Here is a 23,598-nt window from a genome sequence, read left to right on the forward strand (position 1 = left end):
CTAATTTGGGAAATTATTAGAACAATTATTAGAATTGTTTTTCCTGTGAAAACTGAAGTTGGCTTTTCATCCTAAATCATAGAATACATCCTAAGTTTATCCACTCAGTGTCCACAAAAATATCCTTCACCTCCACACCAAGCTATTGATTTGTCAGCAAAGTTCCATCTTTAAGAGACTCTGTTACCTTGAATAAATGAGTTCCAGGAAGTTGTATTCAAATATTCTTTTTAATCAATTTCATAATTTAGCGTTTATAGGCATCATGTAGTGACATACCAGTTGCTTCTTCGTCCATTTTATATACAAGAACATAAGAGAGTAGCTGAACCCAGTCCTGAAGTAGGTCCCATCAGCCAAGGAAGTTCTTCCCTCGTGCCCCACCAATGAAATGACCAGCATCTCTCTACTCACACTATGCCTCAAGTTAAACAACCTGTACATTAACAGCTGCTCAGAGCACGTTTCAAAACCATGCGTACAAAAAGCACAAATGCAGCTTTTCCAAGGTAGGGGGGCCTCCACGGCTCTACCCAGCCATGTGCTCTGGGACCGAGGGAAGTTCTTATCACCCTGTTCCCAAAACCAAAGTGTCGGGGTGCCAGAAAAGGGCTACCATATATCCTAGTCTGCCTATGCTGAGAGGACAACTCTCCTCATCCTTGAACTAATCCCACCTCCACATTGCAGCCCGCCTCCCCAAGCAAAAGGCCACGAGAATCGGGCAGTTTCTGCTTGGAATCTGGGAGACAGAAGGGGCAAAGGGAGGGGTGGCAGGAGGGGAGGAGCATGAGACAGAACCGATGGGGCCGAGGCCAAGCCTGGTTTTATTTCATGCGAGGTTTTCGACAGTTGCAAGAAGTTCAGGTTTCAGAATTGCAGGGGACTGCTCGGCCCCTGATGCCCTGATGTCTTCCAAGACTCCTGTGTCCCAAGTGAAAGTCAGAAGAGCTGAAGGTACCTGAAATCAAACCCATTCACTCACTCAATGGCCCCCAATGAAGGCAGGCAACTTGTTGGGGAGTCTTTGTCCTGCCCTCTCCTTCAGCCCCACCACAGTTCACTAGGGGATTGGATAGTGATATCTACATGCTTTTGTTTTAGTCTCATTTTAGCAGGTGTGGTTTGAGCAGAAATATTTTAGCTAAAGGTAGTGTATGAGAGTGAGTGAGTATGGGGGAGGCGGAGGGAGGGGGAGAGAGAGAGAGAGAGACAGAGACAGAGACAGAGAGAGTATACGTGAAAGAACTGAGATATACATTCAGGTCTTCACATTTCAAACCCAGTGCTTTTTATAAGGCATCTTTACAAACAATTTAGAAACTGGATGGTTGGAGAATCAGGTGTTTTTGGGCAGATGGGATGGTCAGTACTCTAGGAATGCTCCCAAGTTCTACCCCCTCACAGCCTCCAGGTTATCTAAGGAGTCTTGGTTATTGGCCTCAAGCTACAAGAATCTTCTCCATTTGACTGGAATGGCTGAGGGAAGTCCTGTGCTCAGATGGTGTCATGGGAGAGATCTCTGGTCACAGTTCCAGTCTTGGCTTCACAACTTAATAGCTATGTGACCGTGGATAAATCACAACTTCTAGAAAATGGGAATAACAGTGCTTCCCACCATCTCCCTCACAGACTTGCTGGAAAGACAGCTTCCACTGCCTATTAGCAGGGAGTGGGGAACAGGTGGAGAGCAGGACCTCAGGCTATACAAAAGCCTGGGCCCTGAAAAAACTGTCCTTAAATGGTTTTATTAATTTGAAAAAATTAGTATTTGCAATGGCCTAGGTGCTGGCTAGTTAAAAGGAATCCTATAGTATATGCAGAATTACAGACTGTTAGAAGGGACTTTTCTAACATGGCCTAGAGCAGGGAGGCAATATGCTGTCACTAGGCCAGGCCTTCAGACTCTATATATGCCCAGGGCTTTTTGTAAATACCATTTTTTTTTTTAAAGGAAGAACCCTCCCTGCTCTCAGAAAATGTGAACTATGAAGCCTGACTTAACGGCTTCTGAATCAGAGCTGATTTATACTGAAGGGTTCTCCATTGAGGAATGAGGCCAGGGTTCTCTCAACACTTACCAGCCCACATTCGTTGAAGGCTAGGTTTTCATCCAACAGTTTATGCCCGCCTGCGGGAAGCAGTTCAAAGGGCAGCCAGTCATTGAGCAGGGCCTCCCTCACAAAGCTGTAGAGTGCAGACAGCCGCTCTCGAGCATAGAAGGTACCTGGGAAGGGTGGGGGATGGGGCAACAAAGCACAAATGGTACATTCTGCTTCACCATAGCAACATGAATGGCCTGGCTGGCCCTGCTCACTCTCCTAAACCCCTGCCCCGTTCCACTCCTAGACCTGGTGTCTCTCCTGTGGTCAGGCCTGCTAGGACCAGCTTAGCCCTTCCCTGCCACTGGTCCCAGCAATACTGGGGATAACGGGGCTAGTTTACCCTGGAGGATGTGCCCATCCGGAAAGCGAACCCGTAAGAGGGTATAGGTGTATTTTCGCATTTCCCGCTGTTCCTCCTTCTCCCTCATGGCTTTGGTCCGAAGCACACTCAGCCGTTCCACAGTGTCTGCCCTGGAGAACACAGAAGGCTTGGCCTGACCCGAGTTCGACCTCACCTGGCAGGGTCTCAGCCTGCACCCTCCACCCAAACAACTCAGCCCAACCTTAGCTTCTGCTCCCGTTTGAGCTCCTCTGCTGTGAGGTTGAAGAAGTCCCCAGGTAGGTCAAACTGGGCAGCTAGGGGGGAGGGCTGGAAGATTCGTCGCTGCCGGGCTAGCTGAGCCCGCACTGGCTCCGAGCTCTGCAAGGTGACTTTGTGCTCTTCCAGTTTTTTTACCTGGGCCAGGGCATCCTCATTCAGCACATAGTACTCCTCAGAGGTCTCTGCAGAGGAACATTGGGTCCTTAGGTTGCTTCCTGAGCCACTGCCCCTCCTCTGCCCTGAAAGGGACCAGGGCCTAGTCTGGCCCTTATTCTTTGGATAAGACTATGTTCTCCCTCTCCCCATGCTGGGAATAGCTAATGCCCATGACCCATCCCAGCCCCTTGCCTTGTTCTGGAATAGGGAGGGTCATCTTCTCAAACCCAATGGCTTCAAAAAACTCATTAGCACCTTCTAGGCAGTTGATCCGCTCCTAAAAGAGAAGTGGGATTGTGGTGCAATGGCTTGGCCCCCTCCATGCATGTATTAAGAGCCTATTTGCAAAGACACTATCCTGGGTTCAACACAAAACTTAAATAAGACACAGTCCCCTCCCTCTTGGAACTAACTTACAGGCTGATAAGGGGTTATCGCTCCTACAGAGAACAATAGGATACACAAAATAACAAACTGCTATGTGAGACCTGAGAGGGACGGTCAGGATGGGGAACCTGCGGGCTCGAGGCCACATGTGGCCCTCTAGGTCATCAAGTGTAGCCCTTTGACTGAATCCAAGTTTTATAGAAGAAATCCTTTTATTAAGGGGATGTGTTCTGTGAGGTTTGGTTTCAGTCAAAGGGCCGCAAAAGAGGACCTAGAGGGCCACATGTAGCCTTGAGGCCACAGGTTCCCCAACCCTGGGGAAGGCTGTTACTAAGGGCAGAGGAAGGGAGGCTTCTCAGAAGAACAGCACTTACAGCATTTCACAGAACAGGCGGGAGCTCAGAAGAGAAAAGGGAACAGAGAGGAGTTCAGTTTGGCACATGGTGGGGAGTCTGAGGAGATCAGGTTAAAAAGTAAGGCAGCTGAGACTACGGTAGGCTTCTAATGCCTGGCAAAGCAGTCTGAACTTGACATGATGGGCAGAAGGCTGCGAGCAGAAGGTTCCTAGGACAAGGTCCATACCCAAGTGAGATTATTCTGTGTGTTGGAGGAGGCAGAGAGGAAAGGCTGTGAGACCTGTCAGGAGGCTCCTGTGAGGGTCTAAGCAGATGGCAGGAAGAGTCTACACTCAGATAGTGACAGTATGAAGAGAGAAGACATACCGTACAGCTGAAATCCTAGGGAGGGGATGAAATTAACATTACCTGAAACACTCTGTTTTGCAATTTGATCTTCCTATATTTCTCCTCTTCTGGGTGAAGATGGATGTTGTCCAGGTACCTATGCAGAGGGACAAGAACACAAGGTTTCTCAGTTTGCCAGATGAATGATGACTACTGTGTTTTTGCTTTCCTGGGGATTTGTGGGCTGAATGTGATGAGAGACAATCCAATCCTGAAGCCACCTGTAGGAGGCACCTCTACTGTGCCAGTGCAGGGAGGGGTTGCAGGCAAATGGCTCCCTTTCCTTCTTCCTTGTTTCAGAGGACAGAGAATAACCCAGAGTGCCAAGCTCTAAATCTACACCTAGTAGGAAGGTGCATTAACTCAATGTGAAAGTAACATGGAACATGCAGGAGATGCTGGGTGGGTTCTGACTCTAGGTACTCGAGGATTTGGGTCCCCTGGTGGGACCTCCATCTATCATTTTTCCTGCTCCTAGGCAGGACTGAGGCCAAGACACGGTTGCCTCCTATTCTCATCACAAGCATTGGCAAACAAAAGCCTCTGCCTGTCTTAAGCCATGGGGCCTCTTTATGCCAACAAAACCCAAAGAACCCTGATTCTCTGGGGCTGCAGGTAACCCCAACAAATAGCACAGGGGAAGTAGGCCTAGGCATAAGTCCCAAGATCGAATTCTAGTTTTGACTCTGGGTGACTTTCAGTAAATCATTGTTTCTCTCTGGTCCTCAGTGCCCTGTTATCTACCTTAAGGCACAGTGGACACAATGCTGGGCCTAGTCAGGAAGATCTGAGTTCAATATGGCCTCAGATACTTTTTAGCTGTGTGACCTTGGGCAAATCACTTAATCTCTGTCTGCCTTAGTTTCCTGAATTGTAAATAGGGATAACAATAAGACCTCCTTCCCAGGGTTGTTGCAAGGATCAAACAAGACAATAATTGTAAAGCACTTAGCAGGGTGCCTGGCCCACAGTAGGTGCTTTATAAATGCCATTAATGACTTTTATTATTGTTGTTATTATTGCTACAAGAGAGACTGGAGGTGACAGCTCTGAAAATGCCCCCAGGCTTCTTTCCATGAAATGAAAGTCTTACTTGGCAATGGTGTCCACCCCCAATTTCACTTTCTCTCGGTCCCTGTTGAACGTGTGGATCTTCATGATGGAAGCAGCCACTGGGTCTTTGTCTGAGTGCTGGAGAAGGAACAATAACTCATTTCTGTAGCAGGTTCAGATTTGTCATCTGAGCCCTCGGGGACAAAGAGCAGAAGTCCGATAAGCCCCTTTTTACAAATGAAGACCCTAGGGCTTAATGAGGGGAAGTGACCTGCCCAGTACGTGAGAGGTGGGACTGGAGCCTGGGGACTCTTGGCAAGAGGGCCAGCTCTATCTACTAGGCTACACTGCCTTTAGGCTGGCACCCAGATTTGGAGAAAGACAAACAAAACAAATGACAGGTTAGCACACACAGAGCCAGCGTGGCTTCACTGAGGTCCCTGGATCTGAGGTTTAGCGCTAGAAAGGACATCACCCAATTCAACCCCACCACCACTTTAGAGATGAAGAAGTTGAGGCCCCCAAGAGGGTAAGGTCTCTTAGCCTCCCCACTCAGGCCTCCTGCCATGTTTCCTTTGTGGACAAAGTGACTGACCATGTAGTACAGGTGTATTTTAGTAGGGCAATTGATAAACCCCAACATATTCTTAGACACAAGACAGAGTGTGAGTCTAAGTAGGAACATGATGATCAATGGGTTTAGAAATGACTGATGGAGTGTACAGAGGGAGTCTGTGTCCGAGGAGTCTCCAGTGGATGCCCCCAGGGCCTATACTATTTAATGTTTTACCAAAGCTTGGATATAGGAGCAAATGGCACATTTCATCAAATTTACAAATGACACAAAGCCAAGAGGAATAACTAATTCAAATCACAGTCAAGAACTAAAAAAATCTTGACAAGTTAGAGCATGGGTCCAAAGCTAACATGATGAAATTTAATAGGGATATATGTAAAGTGTCATGCTTGGGTCAAAAAAAAGTCAACTTAGGACAGACGAGCTTCAGAGCTGGAAGTGCAAACTCTTCATCTGACAGAGACCTAGAGAAGGTAAGGGATTCCCTGCGATCACCCAGGGACAAAGCAGGAGAGCTAGGACTTAAATCCAGGTCTGAGGATCCCAAATTCAGGTCTCTGTTGACTCCACCACCCTGAACTTCCCATGTACGGAATGAGATCGATGTCATCGTCATAGATAGGAAAGTAGATTCTCAGCCAGGGGAGTAAGAGACACAAATAATTTCCTTCCAACAACTGTTGGAGGAAGGACAGGCTGATTGGGCTCCAAGGTGAAGTTGAGCCCAAGCCCCTCCTCACCTTGTTAATGGCCTCTTTGATATGGGCATCCCGCTGGTCTTTTCTCAAGATGGCTCCAGTTAATGGGCAAGTAAAATAAACCCCACTCACAGACAGGTGTGAAGATCCCTCCTCCTTAGCCTCGGATACCTGGGGGAGAAATAAGAATGAGCATGTGGGCCATGGGCTCCCTCTCCTCCTGATGGGATCAGACTCTTTGGGATTCATTCGAGTCTGTCTCCTTACTCTGCCTGGAACACTACCAGGCCCATCCTTCCTCTGGGAGGACCCCATCACCCACCTGGCTGCTAACTGTCTGCATGGCCTAGGCAAGAGACTCAACTGCTGGTGCATTGCAGCAGCACAATCCACTTACAAAGTTTTGTAATTTTAGGATAACCACTCACATTTTTCACATTGTCTGGATCCAGAAAGTTCTCCACAGACCAGAACGATAGGCTGGACAAAATTGAATAGGGGCAAATGTAAAGTTCTATGCTTACTTTACAAAGAGAACAAGTGAAGGGTGGTTAGACAACAGATTCTGTGAATTCTTATAGTGGTAGGAAACCAGAAGTTCAATGAGGTAAATGGGACATGGCAGCCAAAAAAAGCTAATGGGATCCAAGGTTGCACGAAGAAGCAGCCTAGAGGCTTCCCTGGTCAGTGGAGTACCCCTGGAATGTTGTGCTCACGTGAAGTGCTAGGTACCTCACTCTGGTAATGTCAGGAGCATGTCTGAGAAAGGGCAATACGAGGGGAAATCATGTGAACACCATATAAAAGCACATCTCACCTGGTGATCTCTGGCTTGCTGAAAAGACTTCAGGTGTATAAAGGGCTATTGTGTGCAAGTGGGAAAAGGCTCGTCTTTTACCCCTAAAACACAGAATGAGGAATAGTAGCTACAAGGTACAGCAAAGCAGGTGTGTGGGACTGGACCAAGAAACCCTTGCTCACAGTCAGAGTTGTCTAACAGTGGAGCAGGCTGCCTCAGCAAACAGGGTGCCCCCCTGCCCCCCGAGGGGAAGGCAGAGAAGCCAGATGGGCACCTGCTGGGAAGGGTGGACAGAGAACCTGGCCCAGGTAAAAGTCAGTCCAGATGGCCTTCAGGACACTTGTCCCTTCTTTTTAGATTGTGTGAGGGCAGAGCACATTAAAGGTTTACAAAGCACTTTCCTCACAACAACCCTGTAGAGAAGGGAGTCTAAATATTTATAGAGGAAGAAAATGAACCCCTCAGTCGTTAAGTGACTTGCCCAAGGTCACACAGTTCAGAGGCTGATTTGAACCTGGATGTCTCAATGCCAAGGTCATATTATCTTTTAAAAAAAGTACCCAATGTAAGCTATTATTGTCACTGTGCAGAGCCCTTCTCCTTTGGCTGCTTGTGACATGAAGTGGACCTGATAGATCGCACAAAGCTGGAAGCACAGGCTTGGGAATGAATTTGTCATTTGAAGAAGCAGCCTAGCCCAGTTCAGAGAGGTTGATCAGCGGTCTGAGTCCAGTCTACTGGGGTGTGAGTAGGTGGGCCTGGGGAAAGATAATCTGCCTCAGTAGGAGAAGCACCCAGGCCCATGCCATCCTAGGTTCTTCTTACATATTGTCTTAGTCATAGCCTATTGGTTCATGAGGGTATATAAGTTTTACAGATATCAGAACCAGGAGGGATCTTTGAAATCAATCAATTCATGATAGAGAAATTGGGACCTACATAGGTTATGTAACCAAGTTCACAGATAGTATATTTTATCTCCCTAATTCGCCTCAAAGCTGAGTATAGAAACCACATTTCATAATCCACGTATAATTCCTCTCCACAGTGCCTAGTACAGGCTGAATTCCCAGTAAATATTTGTGAATAGACTGGTTAATCAAAAGGAAGCCAAGGAGGTCTGTGTGTGCCAGCAGATGTGGTCTTTTTCGGGTATCCAGAATCTCTTCCCATACTCATCACCCCCTCCTCCAACTTACCACATTTGCTCCAGAATACTCGGCACTCCCACTAATGGTGGCTTCTGCTTGTAATTCTTTCTTCACTGAAAAACAGAAAACAAAAAAGGGAAGAAGTAGGTCCAAGAATGTATCTGCTTCTGGGTGTGTTGGTCCTTGTCTCTCTACCTCAGCACAGAATAGAGTTCTCATCTAGGCCCCACCATGCATCCCCAGTACCCTGATTGGGCTGTGCTAGGCATGTGAACCATGCATGTTCCTGACCTGTTTAATGCAAACTGCAATCACACCTGCCTCATGGTGCTGGTTAGAGCCCCCACAGACCAGCAGGGGGCAGTGTGGCAGAGATCTGGCTCTGCCATGCAGGGTTTGTGGAATGTTGGGCAAATTTGGAACCTCACTGCTCTCTGTCTCCTTTTCTGTAAAGGCTGATACAGCATGTGCCAGAGCTGAAGGCACCAACCAAAAATAGTAAAGATGCCCTCAAGGTTTCCATATGTCCTAAACACAAACCCACGTTTACCCACCCCAAATCCCCCACTATCTTCAAAATGTCCACCTTTCCCTCAAGGGTGCCTCAATTCAAGTCCCTGAAGTTTGCGACCTGGACTCCCGTACAGCTGCCATTTCTACCTCCACGTCATCTCCTATCTGTGCCCTTCTCTCTACTCACACAGCAATGACCCTAGTTTAGGCCCTAATCACCTCTTAGCTAGTCTGCTGCACTAATCTCCTCCCTCCTATCTATCTACCCTCCAGAAAACTTCAATCTGACATCATGTCATTCCTCTACTCCAATGGCTCACTACTACCTTTTGCATTACCATCCAACTTCTCTGGTTTGGCTTTTAAAGACTTTCACGACTTGGTCTCATCCTACCTACCTCTCCAGATGCTTTATATCCTGTCTCTGGGCCTCCCATGTTTCCTTTGCCTAGAATTCTTTCCACCTCTTCAGATCACATTTCCTTCAAAACTTAGCTCCTGGCACCTTCTCTATGAAGCGTTTCCTGGTCCCTACCCCTATTCTTACTGTCCTTGCCACCACAAATTATCTTAAGTTTACTTTTGTGTGTGTGTTGTGTGTATATGTATCTATGCATGCATAAATATGCAAATCTATATCTACATATTTGTATGTCTGTGTGTGTGTGTAGACAAAGGTGCTGTTTCCCTTGGCAGAATGTAAGCTCTTGAGGGCAGGGACTGCTCCATTTCTGTCTTTCTATCCTTAGTGCCTAACAATATATTACCTGCTTTATAAATGTTTGCTGACTAACACTACCACCACCAAGAGATCCTAAGCAGATCACAAGATCTGCTCAGATCACAAAGCAGATCATGGTAGAGATCAGAGAGCTATAATACAAAGGCAGAAAAAACCCCCAATATACCAGGACATGGCGAAAATGGCAAAGTTTGTCTCCTACCCCTTCCCCCCAGCCTATGCATTCAGCCCCCCTTTCTCTTCCTCCCCTGGGCCCTTGCTCCTGTATCATAAGCCTACCCTACTTACATCAACCCCTCACTTCATTTTCTACAACTCCCAATGCCAAGCCTTTGCTCATCTCCTCCCCTTCCCTGGATCCACAGGCCTCACACTCTGACAGCAGATGGCGTAGTCATTACTACAGAGAAAATCCCTCCTGCTAATCCTGCTAACCTTCTCTTTCCCCTTCTCTGGCCACTAGAAGAGTCTGAGACTTCTTTTTCTCCTCTAAGACCTCACTCCAGCAGGCAGGCAGTTGTTTCTCATACTCCATAGATTTCTCCCTTACCATCAGCTCCGTCCCATGTGCTGGTCTTCCCCAGTTCTAAAAAAGCCCATCTAAGGAAAGGACTATTCAATCTCTCTCTTCTCCTTTACTACTAAAACCCCTGTGTGCTGCCACCTCCTTCCCTCCCTACTTCCTTCTTCACCTCTTGTAAGATTATCTTCAGTCCTAGCATTCCACTGAAACTGCTTTTTCAAAGGTCAACAATGACCATCTAATTGTCAAACCAATGGCCTTTTTCAATCTTCATCCTCCTTTGCTTCCCTCTAATGTCTGATACCACTGACCACTCCCTCTTTATGGATACTCAGTGATACCACATGGTCCTGGTGACCATTCTAGCCCTAATTATGCCCCACTGTCTTCTTCACTGGTTGCCTGCCCACTTCCCATTCTCTTATCAGAAGGGCCTCTACAAGGTTCTGTCCTTAGCTTTCTCTCTACCCCATCTCTAGGTAATCTCATTCAGGTTTCATCTACCATGCCCACACAAATGACTCCCAAATCTACAGAGTGAGTTGTGAGCAACTCTAAGCACCAGACCAGCATAAGAACATCTCCACCCAGATGTCCCAATGAGTCTCAAATTCAACTTGTTCAAAAATAAGCTTGTTTTTTCCTTCTAGCTTCACCATTTTCATCAGAGATCCTACCATCATTCTGGTCATCTGTGACTTTTCTCTAAGTTCTAATACCTAACTACTATTTCTGCCTCCTTATCATCTCTGGCATCTGTCCTCTTATTTGCTCCCACCCCCACAGCCATTGGGTGATTAACTTCCTGATAGGTCTTCTGCCTCCCTCTGCCTTCCTCCCTTTAATCTCATACCCATATTGTACTCAAATTAATCTTCCTTCTGGAGACACTGAGTCATGTTATTCCTCTATTCAAAAACCTGGTCATTTTGTTGCTTGCCAAGTAAGCTGCAATTTCTGTAATAATGCTAGCTACCATTTAAAGAGCACTTTAAGATCTGCAAAGCAATAGATAAATATTAACTCAGTTGATCCTCACAACCCCCTGGCAGGCAGTGCTGCTAGTATCGGTGTTTTACAAAGGAAGAGACGAAGGCAGGCGGAGGTTGAGTCACCTGCCCCGGGGTCACACAGCTCATGTCAGAGGCCATACACGAAGTGCTGCCCAGCGCCTCGTGCACTATGACAGCCCTCCCACCCCTGCTGCCCTACAGTCTGGTGCCTGCCCCATATCTCATCAAGTCTCATCTCCTATTATTCTCTCCCTACATATATCCTGCACTCCAGCCAAACAAGATGGACCTCTCTTTACCCTAAAGGGGAATTCTGTTTACACTGCCTCCTAAGCCTGGAATGTCCTCTCTCAGAGGCCTCCTTCAAAGTTTGGCTCCAGCTCTCCCTCCTTGGAAGCTTTCCCTGACCCCTCAGACCACATATTGTAACAACAGAGAAGAAGCAAACAGGCCTGCCTGACCCTGCCATGCACATACAAGGCACTTCACCCATGCTAACTGAATTGGGCCCACACTCCAGGATTACATACCCTCATCTCTTTCTTTCCCCATAAAGTGCTTCACAAACGCATCCTTACAATATCCCTGTGAGGAGGGAGGCAGAGCAGGGGATGTCACCCTTGTATGTAGGAGGACAGAAGGCCTAGACAAGGGAGAGGCCCTCCTTGTCCAAAGTCAGCTGACACAGGCAGCTTTTCTCCAGGCATGAGGCTCTTGGTCTGGTGACGTGACACTGAGGAGCTAACTCCTCTGAACCTAACATTGTGGATTATCCCTGACCTTCCTTTTGGGGAGATGGCATCATTCAAAGGACCCCATGTTTTTCCCCAGGGAGAGTGGGGAAGCCTGGGCAGTAATGCACAGTCCTCACCTTGGTTCCGGATAGAATCTTGGGACGTGGGTCCCCGGGACCGTGGTTGCTTCTGCTCCAGCCTGGCCAGTGCCGCCGCTGCTGCCATTTGGGCCTCATTGGTTGGTCCTTGGCGGGATTGCTTGCTTACTTGCTGGTTTGGCCTTTCCCTGGTGACTTTTTCCCTAAAGGAAAGACAAGGAGGCAGGTCAGCCTAATGCCACTAGTTCAAGCCCTTCCCCTCATAGACAGAGAGAGCTCTGTCCAGGGAGAAAGTGCCTTGATCAAGATCATTCTGGGTAATAAGTAGCAGGGCTGTGACTGGAATATGAATCTTTGTGTTCTAAACCCAGTGCTCTTCTGACTATGTTTTTTGTTGTTCAGTCATTTCAGTCATGTCCGACTCTTAGTGACCTCATTTGGAATGGTTTGCTATTTCCTTCTCCAGCTCATTTTACAGACAAGGAAACTGATGCAAACATGGTTAAGTGACTTGCCCAGGGTCATGAAGCTAGTGAGCGTCTACGGCCACATTTGAACTCAGATTTCCCGACTTCAAGTCCAGTGCTCTATACACTGTGCCATCTAGCTAGCCCCTTTGACTGCACTGCCCCTAGTGGCCACTCTACTGGTCCCAATCAAGGATTAACACAAAGTGGAGAAAATAAAAGATGCTAAGGCTTACCTGCTAACCCTCCTTCCCATGGGCACAATGGCTCAACTCAAAACTGGGTAGGAGGAATTCTGGGACATCACCCTTTTGCTTTCAGCTTATTTTATTCTACTTTATATAGTTACTACAAATCTCTGCTCCAGCAGGGCGGGGACTGTATGTCTTAGGTTTATTTCTTCCAATGCCCAACATGTCTGACACACAGTAAAAGCTGAATGGTGGCTGAATAACTATAAATGAATGTCTGAGGCAGCCAGAATGGAATTTCCTCACGGGCATATTCCCACCTTGGTTTCCTGCTCTCCCTAGCTCAAGCTCTACATCCTTTGAAGCGTTTGTGGGCTTTCCCAGCACAGCTGAGCCATTCGAGAAAAGCCAAATCAGCAAATGCTCCTAAGCAGTGTGGCTGACATCTCCCACCAGAGTAGCTCGAAGACACCACAGACATATACAAACCCTTCAGGGCTTTTTCTCTACTCTTGACAGAAACTAATTCTCCCGTGGACTCCCAACCTCACTGATCAATCATCATGTTCACATTCTAGAGTACTTTATAGTCTGGCTGACAAAGTACAACCACCCTGTGAGAAGTACATATGTTATCATACTCATCTGACAAAAGAGGAAACCAAAGTTCAAGGAGAAGTGACCTGCCCAGTTACACAAAGCATCAGAGCCAGGACTGAAAGCAAAGTCCTTCTGACTCCCAGCCTTCTTTGCATTCTATGATGATGTGTCTCCAAACAAGGGTACTATACACCAAGGAAGATGCTGGATGTTTGGAAGACAAAGAAATTAGGATTTCTGTCCTCACGGGGCTTATTGAGAATGTTTCTTTCCAAATTTCCCTCACAAACCAGCAGCTCCTAAATCTTTTCACAGAACCCAATTTATCTCAAAGCATGTCTCTCATCATCCCCTACAGTTTCCCTACCCTCAAAGGTCCCCCTTATAGACCTTCATTTCCCTCAGATGTGTTCCCTCCCTGTCTTCCCACAGACCTAGCCTGCCAGTCCCCTCACAGATCCAACCCCCATTTCCTCAAAGACACCTGTCTCCCTGGCAGGTTCCTGTCCCCCTATCCTCTCAAAGACTCATTTTCCTGCTGCCAAAAACTACAACTCTCATCACCACTACTACCAAACTTTTACTAAGCACCTATTATGTGCAAGGCACCACACCAGGTACTGGGAACACAAGAATAAAATAAAAACCAGTCCCTGACCTCAAGATTACATTCTACTGGCAGAAACAATACGTAAACAGGTGAGTATATATAATATGAAGGGGGAGAAGATGCCAAGAAAAATTCTCCTTAAAAAGAGGCACCTGAACAAAATGAGTTAGAAGTCAGGAAGGAATACATTTCCAGGCTTGGGAACAGTCACAGGAAAGCACGGAGAAGGCCAAGTTTGGGGAACAGCAACGAGGCTTATTTGCTGGGTGGTAAAGTATGTGAAGGGGAACAATGTGAAATGAGTCTGGAAAACCAAGATGGAACTAAATTGGGGGGGGAGGGGGAAGGGGCTTTTTTAAGGGCCAGGCTGAGGAGTTTGTATTTTATCCTAGGTACAATAATAACTGGGAATCATTGAAGATTTCTGAACAGGAGAGTAACATGGTACAAACATTATTTTGACAGCTGAGGACAGACCAATTAGGAGGTTAATGCTAATGTGAATGGAGAGAAGGGGGGAGGAGAAAGACAATAGGAGGAAGATTCAATTTTAAAACTGCAAACCTGTGCAACTAGAAAGAAGTCCACAAAGTGGATACAGTGCCAGGCCTGCAATCAGGAAGACTTACCCACCTCAGACACTTCCTAGCTAGCTGTGTGATCCTGGGCAAGTCACTTAACCTCTATTTGCCTCAGTTTCCTCATCTCTAAAATGAGCTGGAGAAGGAAATGGCAAACCACTCCAGTATCTTTGCCAAGAACAGTCAAACAAAACTGATGAACAACTAGAGACAGCGATGACCCTCAAAAGTAGGGAAAATTTGGAGATGGAACAAATATAGAGGGAAAGAAAAGGAGTTCCACTTTAGACAGATGGAGTTGGAAATGCCAAGGGAACATCCAGACAGAGACATCTGGCAGTCAGCTGGTGATTCTGACTGGAGGTCAGGTAAGATCCTGGGTTGAATTATACAAATTTAGGAGTCAAGGACACAAGGATGAAAATCAGACTCACAGAAGCTGAGATTACTGAGAGGGCAGGGAATACTGGATAAGACCTAGGAGGATGGGGGAAGGGAAAAAGTGTCACCAAAACTCAGGGAGAAGGGGATTAAAAGGGTGATAAGCGTAACAAGAGGTCAACAAAGGATTAAGATCGTTCTTCCTCTCGGAGAAGGCAGTGTCCATGGAATATGAGTACTAAAAACTAGATTGGAAGGAGGTGAGTGGGAGGTGAAGAAAAACAGGCAACGAAGGGAGATGACTTTGAAAGGGAGAGATTATAAAACAATAATAAAATAAGTCCAAGTGTGTGTAGGTATGTTTTTAAGAATAAAAACCCGGACACATCTACAAGCAGCTACAGTCCGGGGGAATAGAGACTAAACATGGAAGAGTTATTAGAGAAATGCTGGCGGGGAGGGGGTAGGATCAAGGGCACAAGGTGGTCTTGGCAAGAGGGATCCCCCGCTTGGCAGAGGTCCCAGCGAAGGGCAGGAGGGGAGCCATGTTTAGCAGAGGGCTTTGCAGGGTCCTCTGAGGGCAAGGGGCATTGGGCCGGCAAGGACCCAAGTGGAAAGAGGGTGGCTTGAGGGAGTCAGTCGGAGAATAAACAGGACCCCGCGCCTCGTGGGCCGAGCACAGATGGGATGGGCAGCACCGTGGGGCCTCGTCCCGACAGGAGCCGCCCCCACTGCCGCACCCCTGGTGGGATGGGCCGGGGCCGGGTGGGGGCGGGGCGGTTAGGAAAGGACTCCTCCCACAGTCGGGGGCAGAGGCTTCCCAAGGAGTCCCAGACCCGGGGGGCGTAGACCCGGAGGCTAGCCCACCGGGGAGGGAGGGGGCTCGAGGGCTGCGTGATGAGCCGGGAGAGGGCGGCCGGCCAAGTCCGAGTTGTAAGCCACAGGCCGGGGGAGCCGCGGGGTGGTCACAGTTGGGATTAAGGCCGTCCCCTCCCCTCTCCCGCCCCCCCCTCCAGGCCCGCTCACCCCGCCGTGTCCGTGAGTTTCTGCCCGGGCCCCGCGCTCTTGAACTTGATGTCCGCCTTGATCTCCTGAAAGAATTTTTTCATGGCGGCCGCGGGGAATGGGGGAGGGAAGGGGGCAGCGGCGGCGGGGGCTGGGACAAGCCCGGGCCGGAGCAGCTCCAGTCAACAACCGGAAGGAAAATATACCACCCAGGAAGTCCCGCCTTCCCTCCCGCCCACCAATCCCCACTCTCTCCTACCCCACCCGACCACGTGACAATCGCCCTCCCGGCCTCTCCTTCCCTTTCGCGCCTCTATGGTTGCGGAGGGCTGCCCGCGGGAACCGGAAGGCACCTCCGGGCGCTCCCACCTCCTTCATCGCCGCCCGTCGTGTCTCTCGATGGTGCAGGAGACGCTCTGGAATCCTTTCCTCCTCTCGTTGATCTTCCGGTCCTGTTGCCACAGGTGATAGAAGCCAAGGGGCAGGGCGCCTGCGCCCGGCGCTGGGGTGGGGCAGCTGACAACACCCCGCCCTCCATGCTGGCGGCCCCGGGCTTAGCTCGGGGCGCGGAGCCTTAATGGGGCTTAACGCGTTAAGACGGGGGCCGCCGGCCTATGGCTCCTGAAGGGAGTCGGGGAGACCCGGGGTCAAGTCCTGCTTCGGACACTTTGCGGCTGTGTGATATGGAGTCACTTAGGCCCTCGGAGCCTCAGTTTCCTCCTTTGTAAAACGCGGACAGCAATTGTACCTACCTCACAGGGTTATTGTGAAAAAAATAAGTGGGCAAAGGAGGCGGACAACTTTCAAAAGGGAAAAGGCACATTATTACCGATTATGTGCATCATAGTACGACGGAAAGGATGCTGGATTGAGTCAGGGGGCCTGAGTTCAAATCCCGGCTCTGTCACTTAACTAAATCATGTGTCTGTGCCTCAGTTTCTTCATCTGTAAAATGGAGAGAATAGTAGCATCTACCTCATAGGGTTCTTGTGAGGTACAGCATATGACTTGGTAGACTTTAAAGTGCTATATGTATTCCATATGTATTTTATACTTTTATAATATATGAATATATAATATTTATACTGGGCTATAAAATTATCATTACCATGAGGTATTTCCCTTCCAGTTCTAAGTCTATGAACCTATATGATAAAAAAGGTCATGTTACTAATAGTAAAAGAAATGCAAGGTAAAGCACCTTGGGTTTCACTTCTTACCCAGAAAAATTAGCAAAAAATGATTATCTGGTTTAGGGATGGACTTATAATTTCACTATTGTGGGACACCTAGTGTGGAAATTTCCTCTCCTGTTGTGGGTCAGCAACTTCTCTGTAAATCCAAAGTCAGAAAATTTCTGGGAGCACTGAGGGTTTAAGTGATTTACCTGTGAGTCAGAGGCAGCATTTGAACCCGGATTACTGAAGTTTCTGACTCCAAAACTGGCTCTCTTGCCTAAACTTCAAGGTTCCTCACAGGAAAAGAAGGATTGATCATAAAAGATAGAGATTGTCAGTGTTAAAAGGGCTATAAGAAGACAGACACCTTAAAGATGCACACTGTTGGAGTTATGGATTGGTCCAGTCATTCTGGGGAAAAAAAATTGGAATTATTCAAGAAAAGTTCATTCACTAAATATTTATTAAGTGCCTACTATATGCCAGACACTGTACTAAGTTCTGGGGATGGTTGGTTGGTTCGTTGTTTGATTGTTGTCCTTCATTCTCGAATAGGACCAAAATGACATCACCATTGTAAAGTGAAATTTCAGCGTTTCCAACTGTGGCTGATCAGACCAATATGAGCTTGGAATGCTCTACCACAGGTTGGGTACAGACAGTCCGTTTGAATATTTGCGGTGGATATCCCAAATTTGCCCATTCTACTTTTACCTTGTGCTGTCTCAATTCTGCTTTGCTCAAAGAACACAGCACCCTTTCTGATGTAATCATGCCATGCTGAGGGGTCCTGTGCCAGTGTCTCCATGTTGCACAGTCAAATCCAAAGTTCTTGAGAGAGACCTTGAAATGTCCCTGTATCCTTTCTTCTGGTCACCATGTGATTGCCTGCCCCATGCGAGTTCTCCATGAAATAGTCTTTTTGGCAAGCATACATTTTGCATTCCACCAATGTGGCCAGCCCATCAGAGTTGTGCTCTCTGAAGCATAGTTTGAATACTTGGCAGTTCAGCTCGAGCAAGGACTTCAGTGTCTGGTGCCTTATCATGCCAGGTGATCCTCAGAATCTTCCTAAGACAGTTCAAATGGAAGTGATTCAGTTTCCTGGCATGGTGCTGGTAGACTGTCCATGTTTCACAAGCATATAACAATGAGGTTAGCACAACAGCTCTGTAGACCTTCAGTTTGGTAGTCAGCCTAATACCTCTTCTCTCCCAAACCTTTCTTCGGAGCCTCCCAAACACTGAGCTAGCTCTGGCAATGCATGCATCGACCTCATTATCAATGTGTACATCCCTGGAAAGTACACTACCAAGGTAAGTGAACTTATCCACAGCATTCAAAACTTCTCCATTTGTTGTAACTGATGGTTCCATGTATGGATGGTGTGGTGGTGGCTGATAGAGCACCTGTGTTTTTTTGGTGTTAATTATTAGGACAAAATTAGCACAGGCAGCAGAGAATTGATCCATTCTTTGTTGCATCTCAGCTTCAGAGGCTACATTGAGTGCACAATCATCTGCAAACAGAAATCATGCACCAACATGCCCTCCATTTTGGTCTTGGCTTGTAACCTTTCCAAATTGAAGAACTTACCATCAGTATGGTAGTTGATCTTGATGCCGTGTTCATCCTCATTGAAAGCATTTGTCAACATGGCTGAAGACATCATGCTAAAAAGCATGGGAGCAAGCACACAGCCCTGTTTCACTCCATTGGTGACTGGGAAGGCAGGAGAGATTTGTCCACTATCCAGAACCTGGGCAAACATGCCATCATGAAATTGACATACAATATTGATGAACTTCTCTGGGCAACCAAATTTTGACATGATTTTGCATAAACCCTCATGACCAACAGTGTCAAAAGCCTTGGTCAGATCCACAAACATTGTGTACAGACCTCTGTTGTGCTCCTGGCATTTCTCTTGGAGTTGTCAGACAGCAGACACCATATCGACCGTTCCTTGGCCCTTTCTGAAGCCACACTGGCTCTCAGGTATATGCCCATCTTCCAGGTGAAGGATCAGCCTATTAAGGAGGACTCTAGCAAGAATTTTGCCAGCAATGACTAAGAGAGAGATCCCCCTGTGATTGTCACAGGACAATCTATTCCCTTTACCTTTATAGAGATGGACAATGGAGGCATCCTTGAACTCCTGGGGAATAACCTCCTCTTGCCATATAACCTGGAAAATTTCAGTCAGCTTTTGTATGAGCAATGGTCCCCTTACCTTGTAAATCTCAGCTGGAATAGAATCAGCACCACATGAAAGGAGCCTAATGGCCTTCAAATCCTCTTCTTCAGTTGGAAGTTCAGCTAAGGAGTGATTGACTTCCACCTGAGGTAAATGGTCAGTGGCCTCAGCACTGATTGATGATGGTCTGTTGATAACACTATGGAAGTGTTCAGCACATCTCTCTAGGATCATGTCCTTATCACTAATCAATGTGGCTCTATCAGCACTGAGTAGTTGTGATGCACCATAAGTTTTTGGTCCATAAATAGCTTTCAGGGAATCATAAAAGTGCTTTGGATTGTTACTATCAGCATAAACTGAATTTTATCTGCTTTCTTACTGAGCCAAGAATCCTGCATCTCTCTAAGCTTTGCTTGTACTTTGCTTTTGATGGAATTAAATGCTGCCTTCTTAGAGGAGGATGAACTGTCCTGCTGGTAAATCCTGTGGAGTTCATATTTTTCATTTAGCAGTTTCTGAATTTCCCCATCATTTTCATCAAACTAGTCTTGATGCCATCGCTCTGTTAATTATTCCTATTTATCCTGTATATATTGTTTACACATTGTCTCCCCTACTATACTATAAGCTTCTTGAGGGTAAGGAATATCTTTTGCCTTTTTTTGTATCCCCAGAGACTGTGGAATCTGTCAGTGGAGAGGTAGGAGAGGATGGGAGTGGAATGTTGCATAAACTAAGATCTTGACAGTAGGTTTTGCTTAATGATTTTCCTTTGCTGCATAGGAAATGTTTAATAGTAGTGGGCCATTGAACTGGGAATACTAGAAAATGATTGTGAAGGAAATGAAAGATAACAGTGATTAGGAGACATACCATAGAAATAAAGGTAAAGGTCCCAATTTTCTTTTTTTTCTTTTTCTTTTTTACCATTTCTTTTTTTAAATTAAATTAAGTTTTAGTTTTCAACATTCACTTTTCTAAGATTCTGAGTTCAAAAATTACCCCCCTCCCCAAGATGGCATGCAATCTGATATAGGCTATACATGTACAATCATATTAAACATTTCCACATTAGTCATGTTGTGAACTAAAAATCAGAACAAAAGGGGAAAACCATGAGAAAAAAAAGAGAGAATAGTATGCTTCAATCTGCATTTAGACTCCATAGTTCTTTCTCTGCATGTGGATAACTTTCCATCATGAGTCTTGGAATTGTCTTAGATCATTTCATTGCTGAGAAGAGCTAAGTCTATTAAAGGTGGTCATTGCGCAATGTTGCTGTTACTGTGTATAATGTTTTCCTGGTTCTGTTCACTTCACTCAGCATAAGTTCAAGCAAGTCTTTCCAGGTTTTTCTGAAATCTGCCTGCTCATCATTTCTTATGGAGCAATAGTATTCCATTACATTCATATATCACAATTTGTTCAGTCATCCCCCAGTTGATTAGTATCCCCTCAATTTTCAATTTTTTGCCAAAACAAAAAGAATTGCTATAAATATTTTTGTACATGTGGGTCCTTTTCACTTTTTTATGATCTCTTTGAGATTCATACCACTACTACCTAGTAGTGGTATGGCTGGATCAAAGGTATGTGCAGTTTTATGCCCTTCCAATTTTCTAAAGAGAAGACAGTAGAGTCTGCAAAATATAGGCCAGTGAGGTTGACTTCTGATGTAGTCAAAATTCTAGAATATATATGTGCATGTGTGGGAGTAGGGAGATATTGTTTTCCTCCATAGAGCATGGACATGAGCACCTTGTTTAGGGAACAAAGACAACTCTTGATTGGTTTTCGGTGACTGAGGTTTCTTCCAAGATGACTGGCTAACTATGACTTACTAGTCAGTTGGTCAGCATTTATTAAGCATTTACTGTGTTCCAGCCACTATGCTTGGTGTTGGGGATACAAAGAATGGTAAAAAACAATCCCTCCTCTCAAGGAGCTCATTTTCTAGTGGGGAGAAAACAGGTAAATAGCTTGGTGAATGCAAGATAGAGATAGGAGGAAGCCCATCTCAGAGGAATTGAGTAAACCACACTGATTCAATTTTGTGACTCAATTCTGGATCTAGCTCAATTCCCTTTCTATTCAGTGATGTGTCTAGTCTAATTTCTGTCTTGTGAGAAAACTTTATTCAGTGTTTCAACCTGCTTTGCCGCAACTGGGAAGCTAGATCATCTCTTTCTGCTGCTTAGAGACCCTTAATTAAGAAACTAGATTAGGTTGACCAGAAACTTAGATTCAAAGACGAATGCAAGGAGTTTTCTCACAATTATCCATCTCAAGCAATCCATATCTCTTATTTGAAAACTGGTTCCCTACTGGTCCATCAGTTATTGTTTCCATGTTCCTTTGTTTGAATTCAGAAACTTGGGGTAAGTGGGATACCTCTTTTTCTGATTTCAGGGAATTGCACCTATTTACTTTCCTTCTCCCAACTTGGAAAGCCCTAATCTTTCCTCCAGTTAGAAATTAGAATGCCTAATCTTGTAGCCTGGTTTATACCCTTGTATTGCTTTCTTTTAATGCATAAAAATCTGTTTCCCCCTGTATTTGGGTCCAGTGCCAAGCTGAGGAGGCCTGGTCTTGATATGTTATGCAATTGGCATGCATTGCTTAATAAATAGATATGCATGGAAGCTTTAACCTTTCTTTCCTCAGTTTATTTTGGATTGCATCTGTCACAGAGGAAGGCATTAACAGTTGGGAGGAATCAGGAAAGGCCTCCTACATAAGGACAACTTGAACTGAGTCTTGAAGGAAGCCAGAGAATCCAAGAGGCAGAAGTGAAGATGCAAAGCATTTCAGGCACAGGGAAGCAAGGAGAACAGAGATGAAATGTTGTGTTTGAGGGACTTGCAAGTAGGTCAATATGGCAAGATTGTAGAATATGTAGAGGGGAAGAAGAAAAAGAAGGGGCCAGATTATAAAAGAACTTTACATGTCAAACGAAGGACTTTATGTTTTATTGTTGTGATTAAAGGACGCCACTGTAGTTTATTGAGAAGGGAGGGGGCAGATCTTCGTTTTAGAAAAATCACTTTGGCAACTGATGGATGGATTAGAGTGGGGAGAGATGGAGCAGACAGACCAGTTAGGAGAATATTGCAACAGAACAAGCTTGAGGTTATGAGGGCCTGAACTAGAAGATAGGGTGAGACTGAAGAGAAGAGAGGGAGTGGGGATGACAGAGTAATCTAATGGAGAACATGGGAAAATTTGGTATCAAGGATGAATGTACAGGGGTTGGCTGTATATAATAGAATAATAATATATAATAGAAGTAGAATGAAAGAAATGGATGAGAGTTTAGGCAGCTTGGTTTAGGGATTTCCCTGAACTTCCTTCAGCAGCATGAGAGTAAGAGTGAAGGAAATGATAAGGGGAATAACCCAGGATGGGATCTGGCAAAACGTGACCTGCGGTAGGATGAGAGCAAGTCCTAGATTTGATATTTTTATAGTAGCACAGGGCAGAAGCTGTTATGTGATTGTCTATGAAGCTTGAGTTATGAATTCATGGATAATGTTTCAAAAGAGTATTCTTCTTGGAGAAAGAAGAGGATTATACACATAGTTCCTGAACAGTATTGTTCTTGGGGTAAGGAAAAGATCATCTCCATGGCCCTCAAGACCAGAGGAGCAGTCAAAGGGACACATGACTGGAGGAAGGAAGAAACCTCACCCTTGCCACTCCCTGCTGTTCCAGTGAATTATTCTGATAGTGTAGGTCTTCAGGGGAAGGGTTGTGCTGCTTAGCAGTTCCTAAAAGTGTTTCTGTTCAGGGGAATTCAAGCTCTCAGAAGGTCTGTATTTGGTTAAAGGGGGAGTCCCCAGGATATTGGAATGACTGTAAATGTTGCATGCATTTCTGTATCTGTTGATGGGTTCCTCTGCATTCTTTGTGTCTTGCATTTTCTATAGAATGAAACAATGACTGTGCTATACCATACGCATTTTTACCATGAGTAGTTTGTATGGGAACTAAGGACCCTTTCTCCCTCATTTAAGAAAACTTAGATGTGCTTTATTTAAGCTTTATTTGGAGAATTTTCTGGGGAAAAACTCCAGGTTTACCCTAGGGGCAGTTAGGTGGTGCAATGGATAGAATACTGGGTCTGAAGTCAGGAACATGTGAATCCAAATTTGGCCTCAGACACTTATTAGCTGTATGACCTTGCGCAAGTCACTTAACTCCTGTTTGCCTCAGTTCCTCATCTTTTAACTGGAGACAGAAATCGAAAATCACTCCAATATCTTTGCCAAGAAAACCCCATGGACAAGTCTTCAGAATCATGAAGAGTTGGACATGACTAAAATGAATGAACAGCAAACTTTTTAAGTGGGGTCACAACAAACCAATGAAAGAAAATAAACCTTTTTTGGGTCAGTGTCTAGCATCAGATATATTACAAAGGGATAGGTCATATCAAGAATAGATCATACCAGACCAACCTAATTTCTTCTTTAATGAATGACTATGATGGGAA

At 45.9% G+C, this 23,598-nt stretch overlaps 1 protein-coding gene across 6 annotated transcripts; it reads right to left on the reverse strand.

Annotated features, from left to right (window-relative positions):
* Positions 1-211: 211 nt before the first annotated feature.
* UBXN6 (UBX domain protein 6) lies at positions 212-16,509 on the reverse strand. Of its 6 annotated transcripts, XM_072601838.1 has the most exons (13): positions 16,098-16,413; positions 15,750-15,814; positions 11,933-12,096; positions 8,319-8,383; positions 6,749-6,800; positions 6,363-6,491; positions 5,086-5,183; positions 4,014-4,089; positions 3,055-3,139; positions 2,669-2,888; positions 2,446-2,576; positions 2,082-2,227; positions 212-961 (listed from the first exon to the last, which is right to left on the reverse strand). In XM_072601838.1, exons 4-13 carry the CDS (start codon positions 8,321-8,323, stop codon positions 833-835), a joined length of 1,071 nt encoding a protein of 356 aa, XP_072457939.1. In that variant the 5' UTR covers positions 8,324-8,383; positions 11,933-12,096; positions 15,750-15,814; positions 16,098-16,413; the 3' UTR covers positions 212-832. The 6 variants fall into 6 exon arrangements, with proteins under 6 accessions (XP_072457939.1, XP_072457935.1, XP_072457940.1 ...); XM_072601834.1 differs by lacking the exon at positions 6,749-6,800 and having other exon boundaries at positions 16,098-16,509; XM_072601839.1 differs by lacking the exon at positions 15,750-15,814 and having other exon boundaries at positions 16,098-16,411.
* Positions 16,510-23,598: the final 7,089 nt, after the last annotated feature.

Source organism: Notamacropus eugenii, chromosome 4 (genome assembly GCF_028372415.1).
Source record: "Notamacropus eugenii isolate mMacEug1 chromosome 4, mMacEug1.pri_v2, whole genome shotgun sequence".
Classification (NCBI taxonomy): domain Eukaryota; kingdom Metazoa; phylum Chordata; class Mammalia; order Diprotodontia; family Macropodidae; genus Notamacropus; species Notamacropus eugenii.

Excerpts from the sequence above, each read along its gene's own strand:
- UBXN6 (XM_072601833.1), bottom strand. The coding sequence starts at position 15,832 with ATGAAAAAATTCTTTCAGGAGATCAAGGCGGACATCAAGTTCAAGAGC. Across the intron at positions 5,184-6,362 it reads TCAAAGAGGCCATTAACAAG|CACTCAGACAAAGACCCAGT; the intron begins GTGAGGAGGGGC and ends TTCCTTCTCCAG. Across the intron at positions 3,140-4,013 it reads TGCAAAACAGAGTGTTTCAG|GAGCGGATCAACTGCCTAGA; the intron begins GTAATGTTAATT and ends CTTCTCTTTTAG.